Below are 16,854 nucleotides of genomic sequence, written 5' to 3' on the forward strand. Positions count from 1 at the left end.
GAGTTTGTAGCCACGGCTTTGCAGAGATGAAAGGATTCAGATGTCCAGTCCTCTCTGCTCTGTGGTCGGTCCACGAAACAGGGATTCAAGGAGCAACCATAGTCATCTGAAACTATCCTGTACCTTCAGGGATTTTTCATCACACTGACACCTTTCTATCCCATGACACAATATTAAAAGAGATGATCCAGCACTGTTATTGATGGCAAGTCCTATTTAAGGTAGACTATCAATAACACGTGAGCAGCATGGATTTTTTTTTTTTTACCAATTAAAATTAAATATTGATTTTTTATTATTAATTTATTTAAATTAATTATGGCAATTTTGTAGCAGGTACTGACTGTCTGACCACCTAGTCTGCACCTTTTAGCAAGTAATATACTTGTGCCATCTTCCGCCTGTGATGACAAGAAGACTACTGAAAAGTGTTCTCATCAGAACAGGAAGTGTCTGCCTACTGTAGCCAGCTTCGAGAGGGCAAGGTTTAGGAAATATTAAAAAAAAAAAAAAAAAAATGTAAAAAAAGTGTCTAAGTGTCTACAGGTGCCAAAGCCTTACCTTCTAGAGCGGTCTCGGTGCTGCCCACCTTGGGCCGGACCTCTTTGTGCGTGGCGTGCTGCAGGTCTTCCCTCTGCTGCTTGGCCTGTTGCATAGTCAGATTCTTCCAGAGTTTCCGCAGTTCCTCCACTTCGGTTTCAGACTCTCCGGATGCCTGTTTTACAAGAATGTCAATGCTCCTCTGATTGGTCTCGTTCCTGGTCACATCCTCCTGACCCTCGGTGTTTTGGTCCCTATCCATGTGCTCGCTGTCTATCCGCAGCTCACCATCTCCTCCTCCGATGCAGAGACTCTCCTGGTCTCCCGACCAGTTACTGCTTTGTGCTGTAGAAAATTGGTCCTGATTTTTATCCAAGTCTTCACCTACCTGTAGAGAAGTGTCGCTCCTCTCGTGATCATTGGCATTGATAGCTATTCCACTATCGTTGGCAGAAGGATCGGCGCTGCCTTTAGAATCGGCTGCGCCATCGGTGGAGTCTGACAGATTTGTGGAGCCGCATTCAAGTGTTTGGTTTATCGTCTTTACCGATTCGGAGGAGGCTCCTGAGGACTTGTCCTGTCGTAACTCATCGGAGGAGTGCAGCTCCTCCCGGATGGGAGAAAGCTCGGATTCTGTAAAAACATCCTCAGAAAGTGACTCCTCTGTGCTGCGGGGGGCGGTGCTGGCACTGTCGTTTCCTGTATCCCACATTCTCGTATCCAATTCGTGTGCATTACCTTGCGAATTCTTCTTAAAATTGCAGAAGTCGCGCATGCAAGACAGCTGCTCCAGGTCTCTACAGAAGAAAAATTAAGAAGAGTTTTATTATTTTTATGAAAGTTCTAAAATCAGAGACAGAAAAGCAAACAAAAAAAGGAAACAGACACTTTTTTTCATGGACCCAAAACTACCATTAATGGGGGTTGTCCAAAGTATCAATACGTTTTATGATTCCCCGTTGAGTGGGGGATGAAACATCGATGAGTTTGTTGTCCCTTATCCTGGAGGTAAGTGATAATAATACAAGGTATAATCCTGTTTAAAGTCAATGAATCTGTGAAAATCAATGACATTCCATAGGGGAAAAAAAAAAAAAAAATCGCATTTTTTTTGCAGAAAACTGTAACTGTGTTGCTCGTGGAGAATATAGACAGCAGATGCCCAAGATACAGCAAGTACGGCAAGCATTCAGACCCCTTTAAAGGTTTCACTCTTTGTTTCATTGCAGCCAATGTGCACTCTGCCCCCATTTGGACAGAAAAAAAAAACTGGAAAATGTAGATATTTTTGGTAATTTATTACAGAAGAAAAACTTAGAGAAATCTCACAGCTCACAGTGCATGTCAGAGAAAACGAGAATCATTAGGTCTTAGGAACTGCCCAATGAGTTCATAGACAGAAATATGGCTAGGCACAGATTTGGCCAAGGTTACAAAAGAATTTTTACAGCATTCAGGGTCCCTAAAAGGACAGTGACCTACATAATCCTTAATTGGTAGAAGTTTGGGCCAACTACAACTCTCACTGGCTGTTTAGCCAAACCAAGCAATAATGGGAGAAAAGCCTTGGTGAGAAAGGTAAAGAAGAACCCCAAGATCACTGTGGCTGAGTGTAATGGAAGGAATGGAAGGAAAGGTGAATGCGGGCAAGTACAGAGATATCCTGGATGAGAACCTCTTCCAGAGTGCTCTGGACCTCAGACTGGGCCGAACCTTCCAACAAGACAATGACCCCAAGCACACAGCTAAAATACCACAGCAGAGGTTTCAGAACATCTCTGTGACCATTCCTGACCGGCCCAGCCAGAGGTCGTCCTAAACCCAATTGAGGATCTCTGGAGAGACTTGAAAATAGCTTCTAGTAACAATCATCATCCAACCTGAGGGAACTGGAGAGGATCTGCAAGGATGAGGTAGAGGATCCCCAAATCCAGGAGTAAAAAACTTGTTGCAACATTCCCAAGAAGACTCCTGGCTGTACCAGCTCCAGAGCTGCTTCTACTCAACACTGAGCAAAGGGGCCGAATACTTATCACCAGATGATATTTCAGTTTTTCTGGTGTAATAGATTACCAAATATATCTACATTTCTGGGGGTTTTTTTCCGTCAAGATGAGGGCAGATTGTACATTAATGTAAAAATAAGAACTTTTTTTTTGATTTGACCAATTGGTTTCAATGAAACCAAGTGTAAAATGTACTTTCCATACCCACTGGGTGTAATATAAATAAATATATATTATATATTATGAATAAGCCCTTAGGGTTGGATGCTCAGAAATATAACTTTTTCCAGTCCAGATGGAACGTTACCATGGATATTACTAGAAAGCTTACATCTAGCAATGTCCCCTGACCTGTGATGGCGTGCAGCTTCCCCTAGGAGGGGGGTGTATAGGTCTACCATGGCTCCCTGCAAATAGCATCACTTCTATTGATCTGCTATTAAGCTTATGTAGAGGTCATCAGTCTCTGAAGGTTATATTCACACTGAGTTTTTCTTTGGAAAAAGAAAATCAAAAATGCAGATTTTAAGGGATTTTCAGATTGCACAGTATATCAGGTGCAAGTCGTAAAAACAACATACCTCTTGAGCCTTAAAGCTGGGGCACATTTCACCTGTTATGCAGCTTTTCCCCATTAAAATTAAAAGGGAAGCCTATGAGAATATGAGGTGCGATACGTTATGAGCCTAAGGCCCCTAACACGGAGATACAAGAAGTTAATGTGAACTGGAAGACGAGATTCTTATCTCTAATATAACAATCTAGAACCCAAGATAGAGGCGTCTTATGGGACTCTCCCACTGCAGCTTCCAAAGTGGACTCATCTCTGGCAAAATATGACTCTTCTCTGTTCATTTTCACATGTATTTGGAGGAGATTTTTTTTTTTTTTTTTTTAAACGTGTGAGATTTCACATAAAAAGAGGGGATTCTAAAAAGGAAGTTTCATACCCAACCCGAGAGGGCATCCGGTATGCTGTTAAATCCGCTGTCGACATAGCTGTGCTGAGTTTGACAATCCTGGTAGAACAGATGGACACAAACTCAACGCTGCTATATCCACAAATTCACCAGCATCAGGGTTAACACAGTTGGCCATTATAAATGCAGTCTTCCTACGGTCTGTGTAACATGAACACCTGAATTAGGCCTTACAAGCTGCCCCTTTAATACAGGATGCAGGGAAATTACCGCTTGTGTTTGTGGAGGCTTCTGTACGGTAACAAGAACTATAATGTTCCGGGTTGTAGGAGCTTGCGCTTAATTATAGGATATCACCATGTAATTAAACCTCTGGTGAACCTGCACCTATGTATTATGGAATCCCATAAATAAAGCAATTGTCTAAAATTTACTTATCCCTAATGTTCCCTTACAAAAATAAGGGAACTCCGAAAAATAATCTTCTAGGGCTGCTAGGGGTATCAGTCCTGGGCCATAGCAAAAAACCCCAAAAAATCTGTAAGTGTCAGCACGGATTAGATGAACCGATCAGCACCGGCATCTGCCGTACTAAGAGAAGTCACTTATTTGCTGCAGATGAAAAATCTGCAGCGGAAAGGAAAGTGTGTATGGGATCGTCATCAATCCCCAACACTGCACTGCTGCTGTATTACGGACCCTGGGCTATTCCTAGCCCTGCTGCAGCCATGTTGCCCTATATAAAACTATGCTGCCGGAGCACTGGGTATACAGCTTAAGGCTACATTCACACATACATGTGCCCGCCGTACTGTAGTATGGTGGCACATGTCAACACACTAAACAGAGTGGGGCGTGCACAGCTAGAGTATATACTGGTCCGCACACAAATAGGAGACTATATATACTGAGAAGAAAAGACGTGTGCTACACTGGACCAAAATTCAATTTTTAATACAATCCAATCTTTATTCCATAGTATCAAAAATACACAACAATTTGATAAAACCAATTAAAAGTGTCAGAAAGAACACAGGGTGGAGTGGGCCAATGGCTCTACTCCATCCACCACCCCTATCCACAAGTGTATGGACCAAATGCAAGAATTCAAGTGGATGTCAAGGTATACAATTCAATGTGTATCAGTGGCTAGAATGAACAAGTACAAAAGATGTAAACATCCCACTAGTATATAGCTGAAAATACAATTGACATGGAGTCACCTGCCAACAAAACATACAAAGTATTTAGACATATGCAATATAACTCTTACAAAAGAGTGCAGGTACCATGTAATGATCCAATGTATAAATAAACCGGGTACAACTGGGCCTGGCCAAGCACACAGGTATACCCATACACAAACCTAAGCCACAATGCGCACCATACACTGAACGGGTGGTAGGCTCCACTTGAATTCTTGTATTTGGTCCATACACTTGTGGATAGGGGTGGTGGATGGAGTAGAGCCATTGGCCCACTCCACCCTGTGTTCTTTCTGACACTTTTAATTGGTTTTATCAAATTGTTGTGTATTTTTGATACTTTGGAATAAAGATTGGATTGTATTAAAAATTGAATTTTGGTCCAGTGTAGCACACTTCTTTTCTTCTCAGTATATATGGTGGCACATGTCTGCGCATAGGAGACATGCTCGCCCCCACCCATCTCCACAGAAATACATGGCGCCATAATACGAGGAAAGATGGGACATGTCCTATCTTTTCCCTCGGTATGGAACGTTACAGTGCCACACATAGCTGGCCAATGGGGGATGTATATACGGTGGCCGTATACAGGTCCCTCAACGGTATTGTGAATGTAGCCTAAGGTGTAGGGAGGACGGAGCTGCTGCTGCTGCTTATCTGGTCGATCTGCCAGTGATCCAAGATTATTCTTTTCCAAATCACGTCTCCAGGACTTCACCCGAGCTGCACAAATTCTCTGGAATGGTTCGGAGTAAAGTCCTTTGCTCAAGCCTATGTGCTCAACCAAGCCCTACATAGCCATAGCATACAGCCGGGTGAAGGAAAGAGGGAGGGTGAGGCGCTCCTCACCCCTCCCCTCTCCATAGGGAGAGCCTTGCTGTAAATCCTACAAAAGATAGGACATGCCTGAGACGACTGCACGGCTCTGACATGGTGCGGTGGGCAAAGCATCCATTCAAATGTACGACCAGATCGCCCACTGAAGTGCATGTGGCTGTGCGCTACTCGAATAAAGACGTTACGGCTTGCCTGTCCCACTATATTCTGTGCAGCGCTGCAGAATATGATGGCGCTATAGAAATAAAGATGTATTTAAGTATTACTGAGGCAGCTGCTTATTGGATGCTCTTAACGGGTCTGCATTACATGGGTCGTATTATGGTCAGAAATACTGCTCCAACAGGAGATTCATAGACCCAAACTATCACAGATCTCCTTGATGCTTGGTCCGGCTAATTAGTAGCCAAATATGATCCACAGAACGTACACACGACCCTCCTTGCAATCAGATCAGGAGGATGGATGAAACAAGATGAAACATTCACACATGTAATATGACCAATATGTAACTTCTCTTACACAGGAATAGAATCCTTCAATTTACTATTAACTATTTCTTTGTACATAGCCGCTGAGGTCACCTCCTCCATGGGGCACATGATGCCGTACTCTTCACAGCCGTTCTCTTGAACCAGAGGGTCCGTCTTGTGAGGGTCAAACATTATGTTATTTGGCGTCACCAAGAGAACACCGCTGACCGTTCCCTGGATGTAAAGACACAAAAAAGAAAAAAGTTAGAGACTCCATTTAACATTTTTTGCTAATTAGAACTGCATTATATATAGTGCGAACATTGGAGGGACAACCGGAGAGGAGGAAAAGTAAGACCCATCTGTCACCCTGTGACTCTACAGTGACCGAAAAATGGATAGTGTAGCCACTACCTGCACCAAAGGAGACCGGCAGCACAACAATGGGATTTTACTTAGCGACAAACTAAGGTACATATCAGCTTTACTAATCTTCTCCATAATTTATAGGAAATATATTATCAAAATCCATCCAGATAAACCAGACATTACTCATAGATCCAGGCACCGTGGAGTGGGGTAATCATCTTCTTATATTTGTTATCAATGACTTCCTTCCTTCTACATCAACTTTTAAAATGATGCTGATAAGCCAAAAGCGCTCCTGGGGATTACCATAGCCTCTCTGTGCTGCAGCTTCACAGGCAGTTGCAACTTTTTCCCCTTCCCCCTGTTAACGCAGCACTTCCTACTGTATTCTAAGTGCTTAGGAGGCAGGGGGAAGGGTGAGACGTGTAACAGCCTGTGAAGCTGCAGCACAGAGGGGCTCTGGTATCCCCCACAGAAGCCCTTTTGGCGCAATTGAATTTCAAAGGTTGATTTTAACGAACCTGAAGGGCTCATAGAGATGCTATTCGAGCCCCCATGTTCCGCAACTTCACATGCTGTTATACTGTGCAGAAGCACTTCCCCTCCCACTGTGTGCTGTCGTGAGATTATTAAAAAGCATAATTTTAAACTTGATTTTATAAGGAAAGAAGTCACAGAAGAAAATTACCACTGTGTCACTGTGCCTGCATCTGAGCAAGTGTCCCTGATTTATTATGATGGATTTTGATGGTAGATTTTCTAGAATATTGGATGACCTTGTATTAGAACTTTCAGTTGTACAGTTCTTCCCTTGTATGAATAAAAAGAGACCCGGGCGTTACTTTTAAAAAATAGTGTTACTACACATGAGGACAGATTGGACCAGGTAGAGTGTAGGGACACAGTTAAAGGGGTTGTACCAAGGAGAAGTGTGGTTATCCCCCCAACCACAGGATAGGGAGTAAGATTCTGATTGGTGAAAAATCTACTTATAGGACCACCACCAAGAAGGGACCCCATTGGACCCCCTTCCCCCCCCCTCCATAGATCAGATAATTAACCCCTATCCAGTGGTAATACTTGGTACAGACCTACCCCATTATAGCTTCCCCTGTCTGTATGCTATACACATCAGGCCAGCCCATGTCCATACACCCCCTTAGCACCACAAGGCAGAGAGGAAACCCACAGCACAGAGCCGATCCTTCCCAATGGGGCAGATCTTAACCATGTGTTTACCCATTGACTTCAATTGGATTAATCAATTAGCGAATCTCACTTTGACTATATGATTTTTATTTAATCTCCTACAAAATTCACACTTGCGATCGGCACGAGGAATGATCTATGTAAAGTGAACATAAGAGGCAGCACAGACACTTACCTTCCCATCAGTGATATACTTGCAGTTAATTTTCAAGAACTTCTCGGTAAAGGCTTCTTCTTCTTCCGATGTGGAAGATACAACCCTAGAGGGCCGGATGGACGAAAAAGCTGGGGAGGACGTGGACTCTTTGTGCCGAATGTGCTCATGGTCCTACGATACAATTTGGCACCTTAAGGTCACCCTCGAACAATACATATAATGATACATGCTTATTCAGAGTATTGACATCTGTGATTTGCAGGAACAGAACATGGATAGGTTATTCCCAACAGGAATCCACACACAAGGATTTTTTTTTTCCATAGCTCACAGTATCACAAGCCTGGTGTCATCTGAAAGATTAGATTCTCATCTTTAATGTGACACAACCAGCATGATACTGGGAGCAATAGTAGAAAGGGGGGTGTCCGAATTGACATTACCCCTGCAACCACTGAACTCTGCAAAATATGACTCTTCTCAGCTTATTTTTACATGATCTTGCAGTATATTTTTTTATAAGTAAACAAATGATATTTTACATAAAAAAAGAGGGAACTCTAGAAAGGTCATTTCATATACTACCTGAGGGGACAGCGTGATGGGAGTAAAACCTGGTGACAGGTTCCCTTTAAGGGTGAGGAGAGACAGAGACACAGACAGAGAGAGACAGAGACACCTGAAGTAACCAGTTGCCTTACAGACACAGGATATATCCAGTGTCCATGTGATCAGGAACCAGTCACCTATAATGTACATAACCCTCATATCATTTAGTAGATCTAAGAATTATGCCATTTACTTTATCACTACAAAATATATATTTTATACACACATTTATAATATAATAATCACACTCATCGGGGTTATATTTTACAACACACACTTTCATTTAAAGTGCATTTAAACAAAATATAAAACAAAAAACACATTTGTACTTACTGCACTTTTTTCAAATTCCACTTCTGACGAGGTTGGAGACAGAGGACTTATGGGGCTTAGTGAGGGAGAACTTTCCACACTGGAAATATAGTCTGGATCCGGTACATATAAAAGCTTGAAAAAGAATAGAATAAAATATTTTAATAAACCGTAAAAAGAAAAAAAAAAAAAACTTCTGTATTATCAACTTTTCTGTGCGTTGCAAATTAAGCAATAAAGGATACACCCCAAAAAATGTGCCTAGAAAGATGATCCTATAGGAGAAACCCCTAAAATGCCGTGACTAAATCTCTTCAATGTATTCTTCCTCTACTCCTTACTCACTACCCCTCCCTCCCCTGCTTACTCAATGCACATAACAGGTTGTGGGGAGGGGGAGGGAGCTGGACGAGTGTGGAGGAGAAGAGAGGAGACACAGGCACACATAGGCTGCAGTTGCCCCCTCCCGCTTGCCTTGGACTCAGGACACGCCCCCCCAGGTGCCCCCAGGCAGCAGTCATTACAGTGCACAGTTCTCCAACCAATGAAAGGGGATGGGTACAGTAATGACTGGACTTCTCCCTCCGTCTACCAGGAGCCATTAGGATTACTGCCTGGAAGTCACATGACCTGCAGCTTCCGTCCACAAACCCTGAATTTTAGCAGGGGTAAGGCCCCATTCACATGGCCAAAATTACAGCTGTGACAAATTACGGCCAGATCTTGGCGGCAATAAAAGTCTATGGCACCCGGTCACGTTGCGGTGAGCACACAGTGTAACACACAGCAGCGGGCGCTCGGCTTTCATTGGTGAGGGGAGGGGTGAGGAGCACTCACTTTCCTTCTCTTCACCATCTGGACATGTGCTACACCCGGGATGCTGTCCGGACGAGCACGTGGCCATGTGAATGAGGCCTAAGTACTGTATGGGCGACCCCATTAGGGTCTTACACTTACCATGTTTAAGTTTGGGATTAGTGGCCAACCCCTTTAAAAGTTACAAAACAAATTTCCATGTAGCAAATAATATCACCAGCAAATATCCTAAAATATAGGAAAAATATAAATCTACCTGTCCGGGTACGACCGCCCTGGAGAACAGCTTATTTAGCTGCACCAGTTCATTTGGTGTCGTGTCAAACTTCAGAGCGATGCTATTTAAGGAATCTCTGGACTCAACCTGAAAGACAGAAAAAAAACACAATGTCAGCAACTTTCCTTCTAACATATCAAGTACAAGTCTAAAAAGAGACACCTAACCCCTTCCTCCCCGAAACAATACCTGCACTAAGGGATGATTAACCATTGTGTGCACAGCTGACACCAGCTCACATTTTAAAGGGATCATGTCTGATCTGAAGAGTCTTCTGGAGATATGCAAATAAGTTATACAAAATCTGATCAGTTCCCTACACTGTACTGAAGAGACGCAACCACGTCCAAACAGCACTGTCTAGAGCCGGGAATCTGTTCATGGTTTGGCAGGTCATTAGGCTTCCTGAAAGTCATGCTTGATGTCAAGGGGGCGGCCTTACAAGGTAGGAAAAGATGAGGTTTTCCTGGTCTCATCCTGGAAAACATATTTGCATATTTCCAAGAAACCCCCAGTGAGTTTATCGATCTCCACATCCCTGCGAGGCGGCCTTTATGGTCTATGTGAGGAGACCTCTTCCTTCCCGACCCTTGTCTAATGGAGAGGGAGACCAAGCACAGTTATTCTCTAATACCTCCCAATTTTTAAAATGATCTAAATTAAAGGGCATCTACTACCGGGATGATGGATGGTATGCAAATGAGTCCGAGGGTCACCTGGCTCCCAAGGTGTTAATGGAGCCCCTCAGGCTCATTTGCATACCATCCTTCAAGCATTTTTTTTTTCTCCTTAAACTGCAAATCTGACACCACTGCTATGGGCGTAAAGCTCAGGTCGGCTCATCTCCAATGGAGAGCTTTCCAGAATACTATATGTCAGACATGATGTGACACATGAAAAATAAAAATCAAATTTCAGCAGTTAGCCTCAAAAAGTTATCACCCGATTTCTTCACTCTTCTTCTACCGATATTATACATGGACTCCCGGCCAACGTGCTGGATAATGGAAAGGCTCTCGTCTAATGGGGCTTCCAGGGCATCCAACAAACCTAAACTACAGGTACATTGTGAAAGTAGCCTAAAAGTCATAAAAAGGAGGACAAGTGTCCAAGCACCGGGACCATGAGACTTGGGGAACCCAACCCAAAACGGCCTCTGTCACTAGCCATTAGCTAGTGCCCCCTTATGTAGGGGATGAAATGTCCTTTCTAGAATTCCCTCTTTCACATGAAATCTCACCCATTTACCCCGAAGTCTAGTGAAAATGGGCTGAGAAGAGTCAAATTGTACTTAAGACGAGTCACTTTACCTGGCTACATGGGGAGCGACAAAGGTATAAGTTGGATATTTATCTGCAGCTCACATTTACAACTATTCAGTCTGTATCTGCCTTTATTTAATGTTCTGCGGATCACAAGTCTGATGTTATCTGAAAGATATGGAACCAAAAGCAGGTTTCTAGGTCCTATAGAACCTGTAGCAGGGGAGTCTGAAGTGATGCTCCCTTTCCAGCCTTAAAAAGTGACTCATCTCAGGTAAAATATGACTATTCTCTACCAATCACACACAAAAAAAAAAATCTTCTCCAAAAAGTCATTTGAAATCAGATGAGGAATTAGAGAAAGTACACTTCATACCAGACCTAAGGGGCTAGTTTAATGGGGTAAAATCTGGTGACAAGTTCCCTTTAAGTCCCTGAAGTTCCCCCATGTATATGGAGTGCAGGTGTCTGACCGATGGAACCCGGAGAGCACCCGAAAGTCCTAATGCAGAATGAAGCATTAGTGACCATGCTCAGCCTGTACTCCTACGGACAGCTACAGTCCCCATACAAGTGAATGGAGTTCTGCATGTACAGCACAGCACTTCTAGCCATTTCAAGGGGGGCAATGGTTTGATCCCCAGCAATAAAACTCCTACACTATGGCTAGTGGATAAGAGCTTTTGTAGTGTCGCATCCCCTTTAAATGGGTTGTCCTGAGGTTAAAGGAAATATATAATCAAAATCCATAATGATAAACCAAGGACAGTACTCAGAGATCCAGGCACCGTGACTGTGGGAATCTTCTTATATTTAATATCCATGGTCTCCTACCTTCTAAAATCAAACTTTAAAATTTTGCCCTGGCGGGGTTGCTACCAGAGCACCTCTGTGCTGTAGCTTCACAGGCTGTAACACTGTCTCGCCCTCCTCGTCTGCTCCCTCATCAGTCCTCCCCCCTCCCTCTTGTAATCTCACACAGTGGGAGGGGAAAGTGCTCCTGCACAGTGTAACATCCAGTAAAGCTATAGCATGGACGGGCTCTGATAACACCCAGAGGAGCCATTCTGACTTTAGAAGGAAGGAGGACATGGATACCAAATATAAGATGATTACCACAGTCACTTTGCCTGGATCCATGAATAAGTGCCCCTGGTTTATCCTGATGGATTTTCATGGTAAGTTTCCGTTAAACAACATGGCGGCTTTCTTCCACAGCGCCACACCTGACCATGGTTTGTGCTGGTACTGCAACTAAGCTGTATAGAGAGGAATGGAGATTAGCTGTAATACCACACACTACCCATGGTCAGGTGTGGCGCTGTTTTTTTGGAGGAAAGTTGTCCTGAGCTAACCTCAGGACAACCCCTTTCTTGTTGCAGTATTTTGGGTAATATGGTAGATTGTTCATAGGAGGTTGGAAAACGTCCCTCAGTAAAACAGATCAAAGTCTGAGATAATAAAAGCGATAAACCAAAAGCAGAAGGTCATACATCGCCGAAACATGAACACAAGCCGTGACGTGCGCCCATCCATGTGACAGGAGGTTTTGTTGTGCCAACATCAGTCGCCTAACAGGTTACACCCAGGGATCAGGACACAACAAGAGGAAAGAAATCCAAGGGCAGATTTACTTCTCAATGGTTAAAACAAAAGGAAATCTTCCTACAGGATGAAGGATTGTAAAGCAAGCACTCTAACTAGCTGTAGTACCAATTTTGGCCACTACATAATGCTGCTAACAATTTAATGGGCTGATACAAGAGGACACTCGGACCTACACCTGACACCGTCCTCCTAGAATGTTCAACTGATGACCTATCCCAAAGGACATGTCATCAATATTAAAGTGAACCCGTCACCGCGACTGTCATTTTTAGCTGGTGACAGGTTCCAATAGCTTATGTTTTGCCGATTTTAAAAAGGCCTTTGTCAGAGTTCTGAATCATTTCAGTAGTTTATAGAAGTTTATTTCACATTACCTGGCTCCCTGCCAACAGAATGCAGTGAGTCCTGGGAGGGGGAAGCTGCAGCCTGTGTGTGCCTGTGTCTCCACATTGTTCCTCTCCTCCTTACTACTTCCCTCCCCTCCAGCCTGCTCAGTGCACATGACAGGAAGTGGGGAGGGAGCAGAACAAGTGTAGATAAGAGAAGACTGACACAGGCACATTTGCCCCATCCCCAGGGACTCGCCACACAATGCTGGCAGGGAGCCAGATAATGTGAATAAAACTTTAATAAACTACTGAAATTATTCAGAATGCTGGACAGCCTAAAAGCAGCATAGCAAAGGCTATTGAAACCCATCACTAGGCAAAAAGGACTGGTGACAGGTTCACTTTAAAGCAAATAATTGATATCGTTTATGTAATGAACGGTTATAAAATATACAATATTACTTTCTCTATATATCATTTCATCTGTTCTGAGTGTCTCGTACTCCGTCAGCTCTTTATATAGATATAGATCATCCATATCCTGGATTTCTCTAAAATTCACTACATTCATTCATTCGAATGACTGAATGAAAGAACGACTGTAGTGAATCCCATGTCTGACCACTCCTCCCACTATTATTTACCTGCATGCAGTCAGACGCTTAAAGGGGTTGTCCACTTTCACCAAATGATTGATATTGTGTAAAGAAAGGTCATTCTATGGGAGGCTTCAGTGTTTACTTCCAGTGGATATAAAAACTGTCCCCGATCATGTGTGGTCACACAGGTGCACAGCTCACTAGGAGACGTGCACCTGTGTGACATCACACGACCAGGGATACCACGAGCCGTGCACCTGCGTGACATCACACGACCAGGGATACCACGAGCCGTGCACCTGCTATAACATCACACGACCAGGGATACCATGAGCCGTGCACCTGCCATAACATCACAAGGCCAGGGATACCACGAGCCGTGCACCTGCATGACATCACACGACCAGGGATACCACGAGCCGTGCACCTGCTATAACATCACATGACCAGGGATACCACGAGCCGTGCACCTGTGTGACATCACAAGGCCAGGGATACCACGAGCCGTGCACCTGCGTGACATCACACGACCAGGGATACCACGAGCCGTGCACCTGCGTGACATCACATGACCAGGGATAGCACGCGCCATGCACCTGCGTGACATCACATGACCAGGGATAGCACGCGCCATGCACCTGTGTGCCATCACATGGCCAGGGATACCACGAGCCGTGCACCTGCGTGACATCACACGACCAGGGATACCACGAGCCGTGCACCTGCTATAACATCACATGACCAGGGATACCACGAGCCGTGCACCTGTGTGACATCACAAGGCCAGGGATACCACGAGCCGTGCACCTGCGTGACATCACACGACCAGGGATACCACGAGCCGCGCACCTGCGTGACATCACACGACCAGGGATACCACGAGCCGTGCACCTGCTATAACATCACATGACCAGGGATACCACGAGCCGTGCACCTGCTATAACATCACATGACCAGGGATACCACGAGCCGTGCACCTGCTATAACATCACAAGGCCAGGGATACCACGAGCCGTGCACCTGCTATAACATCACAAGGCCAGGGATACCACGAGCCGTGCACCTGCTATAACATCACAAGGCCAGGGATACCATGAGCCGTGCACCTGCCATAACATCACAAGGCCAGGGATACCACGAGCCGTGCACCTGCGTGACATCACACGACCAGGGATACCACGAGCCGTGCACCTGCTATAACATCACATGACCAGGGATACCACGAGCCGTGCACCTGTGTGACATCACAAGGCCAGGGATACCACGAGCCGTGCACCTGCGTGACATCACACGACCAGGGATACCACGAGCCGTGCACCTGCGTGACATCACACGACCAGGGATACCACGAGCCGTGCACCTGCTATAACATCACATGACCAGGGATACCACGAGCCGTGCACCTGCTATAACATCACATGACCAGGGATACCACGAGCCGTGCACCTGCCATAACATCACAAGGCCAGGGATACCACGAGCCGTGCACCTGCGTGACATCACATGGCCAGGGATACCACGAGCCGTGCACCTGTGTGACATCACATGGCCAGGGATACCACGAGCCGTGCACCTGTGTGACATCACATGAGCTTCCTACAGAATGACAACAAGCAGATCTAGAAAACAGTGAGGAATTGACACAAAGTATACTGGGAATGTGTATAACTTCATTACACAAAAACAATATCAATTATTTGCCAAAGTGGACAACCCCTTTAAGAGTCCAGGAAACCCAATACTTGGTCCTGTCTACCATGTGCAAAAAAGAAATAGAGGGAGAAGTGGTCCGACATGGTTTGCTAAATCTATGTGATTCGCTATATTCATTCATCCGAATGACTTAATGAAAAAGAATGAAGGAATATAGAGAATTGTAGGGAAACCCAGGATATAGATGATCCATGTGATACAAAGACGGAGTACGAGTCATAGAGACACAGAGAAGATGTAATAACATAGAGATGGAGTAATATATAGTACAAGTCAATCTTCTATCACCTCCCCAATGAGAGGCAGAGATTGATGAAACAGGAAAAAAAAAAAAAACCCTGGAATTCTCAAAGCCGCACAATTTCCAATTTGGTTTCCCATAGTAACAGGATAGCACGCTGACTGCTGCGGGGTTTTGAGGGTCATTTCAAGAACATTAGCAGTCAGTTAAAAAAAAAAAAGGCTCCATTTTCAGAAGCTACGGAGAAAATAAAAAAAAGGGGGAAGCTGGAATCTTGGGATCAATGACAAGTGACGGGGAGGAGGATGCAAGGTTATTCATCCCGGAGCAAGGTCAAGGTGTTACGTTGTATCCATCGCTACAAATGGGGACAGTGGAGCACACTGGTGTGACCAGTGCACGATAAGACAAGTCCCAGTATGAGACCAGTGCACTGGCAGGATTCACACTCCACGGGAGAGAGGGGGGTGGGGGAGTGGAGGGACTGGCGGGAGAGGGGGGATATATTAAAGTGTATAGAACAAAGCTCACCGTGTACTCCATGGTTCCCTTTGGCTTTTGGAAGGACATGCGTCGCCCATCTTTCTTCTCCAGGGTCTTCTTCTGGCCGGTATCTGAAGGACAGAGAGGGGAGCTACGGATGAGATTCATGCTGCACTCCTCGCTCTGTGTAACTGGAGCTGCCGCCTGCGTGGAGCTGCTGCGGGTGCCGCTGCTGTGTGTGTGTGTTTTCTATAACCAGTATAAAAAGTAGTGACAAGTGTAATCCACCAGCTCCGGCCGTGCAGCCCATTATCCAGGGGAAATGCCCATTACAGCCCATACACAACCTGTGATTATTCATTCGCTACTCCCCTCCGAAACCCTCACTGATAGTAGGCTGCACCGGATTACACCTGGTGTAAGAGGCAAAAGATGTGCGGGATGTCCTGACTGATTTACTAGAACTTTTTACAGGTTATGGCGGATAGGAGCCAGTCTGAGAGGTCACAACTTCTTCATTTTGGTGCCTCCTACACAAACTTATTCATCCTGGTGCACCAAACTTTGGTCTTAAAGGAAATCAGAATCCATCATAATAAACCAGGGACATTACTCATAGATCCAGGCACCGGGACTGTGGTAATCTTCTTATATTTGTTATCCATGGTCTCCTTCCTTCTAAAAAATGAGTCTGAAGGCTCTGGGGGTGTTACCAGAGCCCCTCCATGCTGAAGGTTCACATGCTGGTACACTGTCTCTCCCCTCCCCCTGCCTGGATCCATTAGCAAGTGTCTGTTTTATCATGATGGATTTTAAAGGAAGATTTCCTTTAAGGCAAAGGTAGTTCCTTACACGGATTATGGTTCTACAAAGCCTTAGAAAACAC

General features: G+C 44.7%; 1 protein-coding gene across 4 annotated transcripts in view; it reads right to left on the reverse strand.

The window, feature by feature from the left end:
* OXR1 (oxidation resistance 1) overlaps positions 1-16,854 on the reverse strand; it is a 305,238-nt gene that overhangs the window by 35,220 nt on the left and 253,164 nt on the right. For all 4 annotated transcript variants that reach the window (XM_072151333.1, XM_072151332.1, XM_072151337.1 and 1 more), the window contains 6 exons: positions 16,017-16,099; positions 9,713-9,820; positions 8,662-8,775; positions 7,738-7,890; positions 6,034-6,218; positions 562-1,337 (listed from right to left, as the gene is read on the reverse strand). In XM_072151333.1, coding sequence (XP_072007434.1) covers positions 562-1,337; positions 6,034-6,218; positions 7,738-7,890; positions 8,662-8,775; positions 9,713-9,820; positions 16,017-16,099 — 1,419 coding nt within the window. The remainder of the gene's footprint in view (positions 1-561; positions 1,338-6,033; positions 6,219-7,737; positions 7,891-8,661; positions 8,776-9,712; positions 9,821-16,016; positions 16,100-16,854) is intronic.

Source organism: Engystomops pustulosus, chromosome 5, assembly GCF_040894005.1.
Source record: "Engystomops pustulosus chromosome 5, aEngPut4.maternal, whole genome shotgun sequence".
Classification (NCBI taxonomy): domain Eukaryota; kingdom Metazoa; phylum Chordata; class Amphibia; order Anura; family Leptodactylidae; genus Engystomops; species Engystomops pustulosus.